General features: G+C 37.5%; 2 protein-coding genes across 5 annotated transcripts in view; both read right to left on the reverse strand.

The window, feature by feature from the left end:
* Window positions 1-3,208, reverse strand: part of LOC139962848 (patatin-like phospholipase domain-containing protein 7) — a 38,343-nt gene extending 35,135 nt beyond the window's left edge. The window contains exon 1 of one of the 4 annotated variants that reach the window (XM_071963225.1): window positions 3,062-3,208. The gene's annotated coding sequence lies outside the window, so the exon portion shown is untranslated. Of the gene's footprint in view, window positions 1-802; window positions 955-3,061 lie in introns of those variants that run through there. The other 3 variants (XM_071963227.1, XM_071963224.1, XM_071963226.1) reach the window with 3 other exon arrangements.
* A 1,411-nt stretch (window positions 3,209-4,619) lies between these two features.
* The window catches only part of LOC139962606 (metabotropic glutamate receptor 5-like), an 82,757-nt gene continuing 75,348 nt past the window's right edge, over window positions 4,620-12,028 (reverse strand). The window contains exons 5-8 of the mRNA XM_071962743.1: window positions 11,724-11,901; window positions 11,007-11,130; window positions 9,391-10,309; window positions 4,620-8,172 (exon numbers count right to left, since the gene is read on the reverse strand). Coding sequence (XP_071818844.1) covers window positions 7,149-8,172; window positions 9,391-10,309; window positions 11,007-11,130; window positions 11,724-11,901 — 2,245 coding nt within the window. The 3' untranslated portion in view covers window positions 4,620-7,148. The remainder of the gene's footprint in view (window positions 8,173-9,390; window positions 10,310-11,006; window positions 11,131-11,723; window positions 11,902-12,028) is intronic.

The raw sequence follows: 12,028 nt of genomic DNA on the forward strand, positions 1-12,028 counted from the left end.
CTAAGTCAATGCATGAGAAATCTAGCTAAACCTAACCATCTTTTTATTCGCTGAAATTGTGACGCAGTTATAAGATATCCATGGTACACATTAATTATTGCAGTTACGTTCGACCACGTGGTTGCCTAACACCACACTAAGTCAATGGGGTAATCTAGCATAGCCATTTGTTTATTAGCTGAAATTGTGACGCAGTTATATGATAGCTATGGAATAGTTTCGTTATTGCTATTATCTTCAACCACATGGTAGCCTAACACCACACTAAGTCAATGGGAAATCTGCCTAACCATCGGTTTGCATTTTTTTTAAATCACACTACGTAGGATTCAATTATAAATTAGGAACCGGGTAGTATCGCGTCGGGGGGGGGGGGTGTCTTCGTTATTGCTGTTATCTTCGACCACATATGTTAGCCTAACACCACACTAAGTCAATGGGAAATCTGCCTAACCGTAGGTTTGCAATCTTTTTTTTTTTTAAATCACACTTTGCGTAGGATTCGGGTAATAAATTAGGAACCGGGTAGTATTGCGTCGGGCGGGTACCCGGATAACCCGTGCAAACACTAGTATATATATATATATATATTTATTTATATATATATTTATATATATATATATATATATATATATATATATATATAAATATATATATATATAAATATATATATATATATACTACGATTGCAATTGTATATATATATATATATATATATATATATATATATATATATATATATATATATATATATATATATATATATATATGACGATGATATGACTTCAATATATGACCTCACCTACCTTTTATGAAATCTCACGAATCAATCAAAGAATATAGTAACATTATAGCTCATTACACAACTTCTACTGTAAACTGTGCAACACACATAAGTCAATAGACAGAAAGGAACTACATGGTTCGTATTTATATATTTTTATGTTACTGGTAAAACGAGCAGTCGATATGGTTGGACTTTGTTTTGGGGGGACGCTTCACGAGGTGATAATGACTATCATGGAGCCGTGACTTAGATTGTTGACCTTATTATCATTGTGATATTTGCATTGTTCTCGATAAGTTGACTTAACCCGTACTTTATATCCAACGCATTTATTAGTCTATGTATCAGTGTATATAGACCTACACATAAAATAATAATCATAATGAAAAGAATACAACATGACACTGATGTTTCTCAGGTATAGGTGTACTCTATCCATATAAGTACCTCATTTCAGCTTCTACGTCATTTGATAGAAAGAAGAAAAACAATAACTGTATAACATTCATGTTTTTTATTATATTATTATTAGAATTACTATGAATTCGTTATATCTTTGTTTTTCTTCGATGTACTTTATTAAGTGAATAACAAAAGTAAAACTTTCCGCCATCTTTGCTAATTTAAATATCTCCCCCCCCCCAACTTAAAGCCCCCACAAAAAAGGAAAAAGAAAACACACAAATGACCTGGCCTGGTAAAAAAATAGTTCCGTTCATATAGTCGCGTGCATGCAGCCTGGAGCAAAAAATTCTTGATGATCCTATGTAGCTGACAATGATTATTGAAAGGCCAAGGTGAAACTACTTTACAAGATCTTTTAAAAACTTAAATCAGGAAGAAAATGAAATCTACTTATAAAAATGACAGTCTAGATGGAAAATTTATTTTTAAACTAATGAAAGAAATACTGAGCATTTTGCAATTTGCATCTATCTTATTCCCACATTGCGTTTCTTGAGATATTGACAGTTGAAATTTTAACAGTTTGAATCAACAGTGAACTTGAAGCAAACAGGTGTGATGACATAGTTGCACACCAAGGGCAAAGTTGTTTCGTTTTTCTTTATTTTTTTAAACTTTTTTTAAAACTTTATTCTTTTGAGCTAGTTTGATTCCAAAAGGTTCCATCATATGCTTAGGGTATGCGAATCTATCAATACTGTGTAAGTATATGTTAATGTTTCCCAATTTTGAAGAAGAACATTGTGTGCACATTTTGAAAACATCAAACATATTTGTCAGTGTGCATCTATGACATCACATCTGTTTGCTTCAAGTTCACTTTTGATGCTAAACAGTATAACATTTCAAAGAAATCAATCAATCAATAAAACTGAACAAAAACAAGGGACACATGGGAATTGAACGCAAATTTCACCAGGAAACAAAGACTTTCTACTTTTTTCATTTGCTAAAAAGAAATTTCACTTGGTTTATCCCTTAATTTTTTTTCTCTCTTCATAACCGAACAAAAGATAAACAAAGATGAATACAGATCAGAGTGTATACTTTTTTCCTCACCTTTTGCAAAAGAAATTATATTGTATCTTATCAGAGGAAGTAGTTTTAACCATTAGGACAGCGCAATGTTTTTCTAAGAAATTAAGGGGAAAAACAAACACACTCAGATATATACAAACATACGCGCATGCAGTACGTGTGGAAACGCGCATAATAATGCTAATATAATATAACCGCTGGCAGTAGTAGGAAATATGAATGGTTAGCCGATAGCTGATCATTTGGGGTTAGTAGTGAAGATATGGGACATAGTCATCATTACATGGATATTGAACATGGATGGATGTCAGAGGGGGGGGGGGGACCACAGGGATACGATGAGGCCTTGCCATTTAAAAATATTCACAATACACAGCGTTCGTTGTTTATTGGCCAATGAAAAGCAGTGTTGCTCGAAAACTCGGAGCACGCTAGAGAATCTGTCGGGCCTGTTACCCATGAGGTTCAATCCCTCTACAACCTTCCTTATATATACACTGAGAACTTGCCGCTGTTCTGTAACGTATCGCTTACTTCCTCCGCGGCGGACGGCAACAGCTGAGGATAGAGGAGTGTGAACAACCAATGGGGAGGAACACGCAGAATTTTTACACGACAGACTTCGCGTTAAGAAATTTTTTTAAAGTTTAAGTATACGCTCAGGTCGGGTTCGTGGTCAACGAAATGAAAGCCTTTCATGATCGCATGGAAATTTCGATATAAGATATATGGTCTTATTTGCAAAATATGTATGAGAGAAAGATGGTTTACCGTAACTGATATTTGCCCGCTTAGCGTATACGTTGTGAAAACTAAAAGAGTCCACCATCACATATCGCATGATTTCTTCAGTTATGTTACCTCAGAGAATAGGCTGACGCACAGTCAATCATTACAGAACACTGGCCAGATATAGGTCGAAGCAAATCCGTGACTACTCATCTATTCAGTAATGGGGGCTTAATTAATTGATTTGCATAATACATGAAACTATCACAAACAGGCTCGGGGGCCTAATGTTAGCGATAACTTTGATATTTGGGTTGGACTTAATACACGTATAGGCTTTAAGATAGTTATAGGAATTATATCATTGTTGTAGTTATCCTAAGTATGCAAAGTGCTATTGTTATGCTTAACTGTTAATTCGAGGAATGTTAACTAGCGGTACTTCATTGTCTGTATTTATTGTCTGTACTGTGTATTATCTTCTTGTGTGTCAGTCTATACGATTTTCCGTCGAGAGGCTTTTACAACTCCGATGTGTAGTAACTAAGGCAGCCGTTTTACTCACCTGATGTAACATTGCCATGGTCATACCAGGGTAAGAGCAGCAGCTCCCTGGTCATACGGTCACAGTCTCGCCGTACTGTAAATGAGACTGTAGTTGGCTCATATAATCTTTGGTGACTTTTCGTAAAAATAAAGTACATACTTAATAAAGTTATGTAGCACGTATGCAAATCAAATCTGTATTTAGGCTCTGACTTCTGCTTGCATGGGTCATACTCTCCGGACCCGGCCAAGTCCCTGCACTGTATCGGGCGGGGGGGGGGGGGGTGGGCTGCTTTCACCACTACGTTGATTTGAATGGAACACGCTGCTATTATGTGTGGTTATATAACCCCCTCTTCATCGCAACACATCTTACACTAATTGTCCCACTTGAAACAAATAGTTACCCCCTTTTTATATATATTTATCGGCTTGTGGGGACAACAGGAGTTACGATGGGCCCAACCTTCAAACTTGTTTTTCTTGCAAAAGGTGTAAACAATAGAGTAATAGTATTCGAATAAAGGGTGGGTCAGGTTCATGCATGACCCTTGTTTTCATCAATGTCCTCCCCCCACCTCCCCCTTCCCCCAAATCTGTCCGATATGAACAATGTTGAAGGTAGCTACCAAAGGTAACGTGTGTGGGGGGGGGGGGGGGCGTCGGTGTTGCATATACGTGCGTCATATTAGACACACACTGTTGCATTATACTTACTAAAGTTGTGAACGATTACGGTAGTTTATAACAAAATTGATTTTGCCAGTAGTTCAACAATCGTATTTTTGCATGCGATTGGACATTATATTTCCTAAATTAATCTTGTCACCATTCTTGTAAGTCCCCCCAAGAACATCAGATACACATTGTTCTCATTAAAGCAGCGTTTTGTTATAGCACATGAAATATGATTGCAAATCTGTTGTGATGCATCGAAATTAAAGCATGACATCAAATACATTACTCCCAGCCTTTAAAGCATTTTTTGGCTATTTTCGTGTTATTAATCGAAATATGCAAAAAATATATAAAACTTGAAAGTAAGTGATTAATATTAGGAACGAACAAGAACATTAACTTGTTTATCGGTTTTTATTTTCATTTCTTGATACATCAAATTGCACTTGAAAAGGTAAAAAAACAATCGTAAAATAGGCATTATTTCTTATCTTTTCTGTTTCCCGCCAACAAAACATTAATATATTATACAAGCGGTTGTACAACCTATGTTTTCTAACCACCGTGGCTGTATTCTCAGTGAGGAAAACCGTTTTAGCCTTTTGTGTTTGAGACATAATATAGACCTACTTAAGTATCATATAGAAGTCACGGAGCACAACGTCAGACAAAAGCATTTAGCACGGTATGTGTACACGGTAAACAATTCATTACTTATTTCAAAGCGCGACGTGCACCTTTGCACGAACACGAACATTCAACGTCAGTGTACTTATAATACAGGTCACAAACTGTATTGCAATAATCTTCTTCATATATCAGAACTGCGGTCACGTGATAACCACGGTGACATTATGCCTTGCGTCTGATGATGGCGGTATACGCCATATAAAACTCGATTGAAATTCCCTCCCTATGTTCTCGGGAAAAGTACCAAAATAAACTGGATAATTTATTTCTTCATTCTTCTTAGAACACAAAATAAGATTTATTTTGATCGTGGCTTGAATGTTGAAGTGTATGAATGAAAAAAATATTTTAACCAATTCATTTTATCCAAATTCAGCCGGAGAAGAATTAGACAACTGCTTAGGGTATTAACCTCTTGTTCAAACACAGGTCAACAAAACTGAATAAATAAATAAATATATAAATAAATAAATATATAACCAGAGTATATTTAAGCACAGCGTTGCGTTCAAACCTAAAAATAATTCATCATTTGACGCCTATTTTTTTTCTTTCTGGGTGACGACTTCCAGATACCCCTACACGGGAGTCGACTTCAACAATCACAGGGTCACCCCTCCTTATAATTCCCTTCATTCGTCTAGTATAGGTTCCTACCTTATTCAGTCGGGTGAATTTTAAAATTTGCCTCTTCCCACCCCCACCCCACCCCACCTTTGAAATATTGTGCACTGCTTTGTAATATATTTAAAGATATTCCATGGTATTCTTCTACTATATGTCACTATTGGCTTTTCCGTTCCTCCATGTTCTTGCCATCTAATTTCGCGGCGACCAGAACAAGCACTCTGGACCTTGGTCGATCTGGCGCCGCACGTGTCAACCCTAACCTGGCCTTGCGACCTGCCCTTAAATGGTTGAGGAACTAATCGCCAGATTCACCACATTATTCAAGTGTACGATGCAGATAGTAGTATCATGTCATAACCTTAACAAAACACAATGCAGCAAGGATTGAGCGAAAAGTGTCCTAAACATGGTTGACTTTACAAGGTCGACAACAGAGAATTTGACTACACAAGGTCGACTATACATATGAAAACATGATATCACAATATCATATATCAATCTAAAAAAAAACGTGTTAAATAACAAAAGTGGTTCAAAAATTTAACCACCATTTTGAGAATATTGTGGAAGTAAAGATATAATTTTTTAATGCCAAAAATCACGGTACCTCATTTAAGTGTTGAATAAAGTGTATTTTCAAAGAAATCGTCTCGCCTGAGTTAATCTTGTTTATACCCTGCTTTTCTTCCCTCAGTTGTTCATCTATCGTTTCACTTCATGTTGTTATATATGCAAATTCAGTTGCACTGTTTAAATTTGCATTCTATTTGCATATAATAAATACAAGAATAACACTGTGTTTATATTACTGTGTGCAGTGTATCGCAACGTTTGCTATATATTCACGAGATGTAGGCGAAAGAACAGAAGGCACATATAGAGATATATAGTCAGATTTTGGTGACAATTTCTTCCGAGGAAACTCCAAGCCAATTAACATCACTTGTAGCTTTAAGGAATGCCAAAATGGTAAAAATGAGTCAATGTGGCCTCTTGTACAAGAACATAACAAGAGGTAGGAATTTTTCTTCCAGCCTTTTTTTCTAAATGCAGCATAGTTGTTTAACAGTTTACTGTCCGTTATTGACTGCTCTTTATATAGACTTGCAAACACTTTACTCCAATGTAGAAAATGTTGTGTCCCACAAAGTTACCTTAGTCATTATTGCACTCGCAACACTATATGATTTCTTTTAAAGTATTTAAAAAATATTTAACAAATAAAAACCTTTTGAATTGGGAGGAACTAAGAGGGAGGGAATATACAACAGCTACTTCTATTTTCTTCGTGATCAAAGATATTTTCTTTATGAGTTTTTTTTTTAAAGTAGACCATATTATTCCATGCATGAGACGAAATTTGGCCAGATCGTTTGGGATAAAAGTTTTGGTTAGCCATCGTGTCCGATGTTTGAAAACGAAAGCGTGCTTCACTTCATCTTTACATTTCCTTTATTTTGAAACTTTATTTAATTTAATTGACAATTAATGGTTGGTAATTTGTTTCATCTCCTTAATTGGGATTGTTAATTTTTTTTTTAAATTAAATGACACAATCTGATGAAAAGTTTGTCTCAGTTAATTTTCAAACATCCGAAGATTTCATTTCAACTAACATTGCCATAAGTTCATCAAACACTCCATCATTTATAAACGGATTAGAACCTTTCCCACTGCTAAGATCATCGGAAGAACCATGATCATTTCGCGGAACTGGTCCGTTCGTACAGTATTCATTGTTATTTTCCGCCGGGAGCTGCTCATTGCGCGTTTCCGATGTCGACGCTTTACTGACGTCAGGCTCTATGACGATGACGTCACTATTTTGATCCCCAATCGAATTTTCGCGCGAAGATGAATATAAATAATTGTCCGTCAGTTGCAAAGGGTTCGAACATTGACTAAGATGGTCTATTGACGACGTAGTTGAAGAAGGAATGTTACGAAATGACGAAGTTATAGCCCTGTTGATAATGATTCTTGGTGATTCATTTGGTCCGTGATTGTAAAGTTTATTCATTAAAAGCGTTCTTTTTTGTCTAGTAATATCTGGTTCACTTCCCAACAGATCGTCCGCGGACTTGGAAATAGTGTTGACATTTGGAGAAGTTGGATCAACATCATCAGTAGTACTGCTGTTACCGAGTCCATTGACGGTCTCTATTGGACCGTTACCTACTTGTTGTAGATCTCCGTCCAATGAACGAGTTCTTCTTTTGACTAATGGTGGTTTGGTGTCTATGATTTCGGTGTTGGTAGTAGTAGGTGCAGGCGGTAAGCTCTTCTTGTCATCGGAACCACAGGAGGCTTCTTGAATGATGTCATTGCATTTATTTTTCACCTTCTTCTCCTTCTTCTTATTACCGGACCATCTCGCGTTGGTTCGACGGCTCTTCGGAGCGGTGACGGGCGACGTGCTCTGTGGTGACGACGAGGCGAATCGGTAGACCGGCATACGACGGCGTTGGTTCAGATCACGTTCTAGCGCTAACATCTTCTTTGGTGCAGGAACGGAATTATTCCGACGACGGAAAGAAGCAAAAATGGACGAGCGCCCGCTACCTACAGATGAACGACTGTTGTTGCTTTTCGAACGCAACAGTTTCTCTCTATATAAATTAAAAGAAGAAAAAAGATAAAAAGGAACATAAGATAAAGGTGGAATTTTGAATATTTATTGATCAATATGAAACATAAAAGTATAAGTTATGTCTCTAAATCTTGGATGATGATTAATGTTCCCATCTTTCCTACAGCCACCTTCCGTAAATACAAAAACAGAAGCAAGACCGAAGGTACCCATCTTTTTTAGATATACTATACAGACAAAAAGTAAAAATGTGTAAAAGTAAGAGGGCCTGACGTTTCGATCCTAGCAGGATCTTCTTCAGAGGCTAAATGACAAGTATCAGAAACAGAAGGGACAAATACACGCACAGAATACAAACAGGTTAATGAGCATGGTGAACAGAAAGAGATAGACGTAAGGGGATTAGTAAACAAGGGATGGAGAGAAGAAAGAAAGAAAAATATGGAGGAATTAACAGAGTCTTCAAAAGTCATTATTCATTAAGTTTTGAGGTGCCTTCCACCAGCGCTTTTATGGGCCAAAAGATCTCGAGAGGTAATTTATTCCGAATAAATTGTGCCGCAAAAACAAAAGACGTTTTCCCCAACACCCGATTTGTTTTGGTCTCTTTTTTGTATTGGTCTCTTTTGGGAGAGACAGAATGACCGGATATAAGGTTACGAGTTGGCAGGGTCATAGTGGCCATTTGGGTAATGTCCAGTGACACGATGGGGTGGCTGTTTGGTCAAAAATGGGCTGGAACCTGGTAAGCAATTTTACAGCCAAGTCAATGAATAATGTGCCGACCAAGCCTAGCTAAAGGATGCCCGAGTCGGTTTTAAGACCCAGTCCGCTCCACATGTGAGGTTGGATTATTCTTGGCAAGGAGATCATCAACAATGTAAGTTGGAGCACAGTTGTTTAGGGACTAATGAGAAACTAGGATTAGTGTTAAGACGCCAAGTGACAGGAAGGCAAAGAAACACGTATGGATTATTGGTGTAAAACTATTTCCAAGCATCCAGTTGAGTTTTTGGCAGTGAAGGCAAGAAGACGAATGGAGGGTATACGGGAAAGGTGTCAGTGAGTTGCGAGGAGAGAGGGAGGGAGGGAGGGAGGGGTGGGGGGGGGGGGGAGACAAAGATGAAGGAGTAATTAGGGAAGATATGGAGTGGCAGGGAGGACGAGAAACAGCCTGCATGGGTATACACGAGCTGGAATGTGACGACAGATAAAGGAAGATATTTGAGACACCAACCTGCTAAAATCGACCGTTCCGTTATTACTGCTAAACCCACGAGAAGAGGAGTCATAGAAGCTGCCCACGTGCATTCGTACCAATGTCGAAGTGGTCATGGAACTTCTCCTGTTTCTCTCTGGTTTGAATAAAATAATGTAAGTCTTTGGAAGGAATAAACAAGCTAACGCAACGGCTGAGCTGATACTAACAGCAAAACAGACGACAATCTCTCTCATGTGTGCACTACCGAAATATAATGGAATGAAGGCGAGCCAGACGACACATGTAGTATACATCGTAAAGGCTATGTATTTAGCTTCGTTGAAGTTCTCTGGCAGATTTCGTGTTTTGAAAGCATATAAAGTACACATTCCCACGAGAAACGCATCGTACCCAAGTGGGGCGACCATTCCTCTAGTGAATGGCTTACATATTAACCTTGCGGTGTTAAATGTCGGATAAACAATAATAGCTTCAGGTGGTTCAACTATCAAAAATGCGACGATGATAGCGACCTCTACACTAATGATTATAATCGTTATGACAACTTGAGCCGTCCCGCTTAAAAATCTCGGTTTTCTTGTCAAGATTTTCTTTTTGCTTCCCGCCAAAATTCTAGCCATACGATTGGTCCTCACTACTAAAGAAGCATAACATAAACAAAAGCTTAGGCCAAGACATATCCGTTGCAGATAACACACAAACGTGCTAGGCTTTGAAACGTATGGAAAGGTCAACGCGAAACACGTGGTGATTCCAATAAGGAGTATATAACTGTTTTCTCGACTTGAGGCTTTAATGATTGGTGTCCCGTTGTATCGGATGAAGGTCACTATGACGAATGACGTACAAATTAAGCCAAGACTTGCTAGAACAATCGCAAAGATGGCCTGGCTGTCCGACCACCTCATAAACTCCACATCAATGATGTCACAATCTGAAAGAGATGAGTAAAGTGATATATATTAATTAAAGGATTAATTAAAGGCACACAATTAAGTGTGATAAATTATAGACCGTTTCATAACACTACGATCACTCCAGGTTGTGTTATTATATCCCTTTTTAATTAGTTTGAGATATGACCCTTTAAACATGTGAGGGTCATTCACTAAAGCGGCTGGACAACTAAGTCTAACACAGAGGCCATGCGGGCAACTCCTTAGATGCAAACACAGAGCTCTGCAGTGAGAAAACAAAAAACTTTTTGAGTCTTAAAGGATATTATGTTGACAAATGCATTACAAGTTTTTTTGTCAAGGACAAGTATAGTGTTAAATGTCAACTAAGAAGTGCTATGTGCTATGTGTTTTATATGAAGTTGAAAGAACATGTTTTAGTTGAGTTATTTGAATTTAAGAAAGAGTGGATTAACATTAACGTTCATCATAAATTTATCCTCAAGTTTAAAGGAGCATTCAAGAGATTTAGCATAATTTAAAGGTGATTACTTGAAAATAAGAATAGATGTGGAGAATATTACCAACACTCATTTTTTTTTGTTATTAGACTGTAAAAACACATCAACACTAAAATTCTGCCTCGGTTCATCCTTTGTTTTGATTGTTAATCCCTTTAATATGTTAATTTTTGCTTCTGACCATCGACCATCTTTGTATAATTTATTTATGTACCTGTTAGTTCAGCGTTAGGCGCTTCTCCTTCCTCACATTCTTGACACGTAAACTCGTCTTTAACAATCTCTCTTAGTCCGCATGGTACGCATGCCCAGCAACATTGGATGTTGTCTCGGATATCCTGAGAAAGAAACAAGCAACACAAGAAGAAACTTAGTTTAATTTACATCGTTAGTATTCGAACTGGGGATTGGGAGTAGGGTGAGGGTGGGGTGGGGGCAACCCTAAAGAAGCTCCACAAACTCTCAGAAGGGCGCCAACATATTTTGAGGGGTCGCGAAAAATTCGGATCAGAAAAAAAGTTACCAAAAGTTGAAGAAAAATGTTTAGCATAATTACTTCGAACAGGTTTAAGACATAGCAGAAATTTCTCAAAAGGAGAAGGGGACATCTCTAACCTATTAACGCTTGTTCAGGCCAAAGTTTGCGCCACTATCCTTGAGTCACCCCATCACTTTTGTAATTTAAAAATGATCTTTTGTTATCTTAATGAGACAGCATCGATCAATATGAACAATATCTCTGATCTTAACATTTTCCAGTATTCATAAAAGGTAAAATAATAGAGCGCTGTTCGGCTGTTAGCTAGCAGATTTGGTTGCGTTTTTTTCATTCCGACTGTTTCTTCTTCCTCTTCTAAATACATACTTGTTGGCCTTCCCACGTTGTCTACTGTATGAAACTAAAAGTGGAAAATTATGGTTAATTTCATACCTTGACTTGTCCTTTCTTGCAAGGTTTACTGCAGTAAGATTCAACCATTTCACTTCCATTCTTAAACCAGACCAATGCGGAATCATTGATCGTTAACACGCCATTCGACCAATCACCGATTTGAAGATAGCCGAACGATCCATCACTTTCACGTCTGTCGAAATGGTATAGGTCGTATCTGAAATATTTTAAAAAGGTTTAGAAAAAGAACAGACATCAGGATAACATTTCAACTAATTGATGTGAGGTCTTGTCTGTCACGTGATCACCTTCACAGGAAGAACACATTTTTTGGTGCTCTTTTT

The sequence above is a fragment of the Apostichopus japonicus genome, chromosome 21, assembly GCF_037975245.1.
Source record: "Apostichopus japonicus isolate 1M-3 chromosome 21, ASM3797524v1, whole genome shotgun sequence".
Taxonomy (NCBI): domain Eukaryota; kingdom Metazoa; phylum Echinodermata; class Holothuroidea; order Aspidochirotida; family Stichopodidae; genus Apostichopus; species Apostichopus japonicus.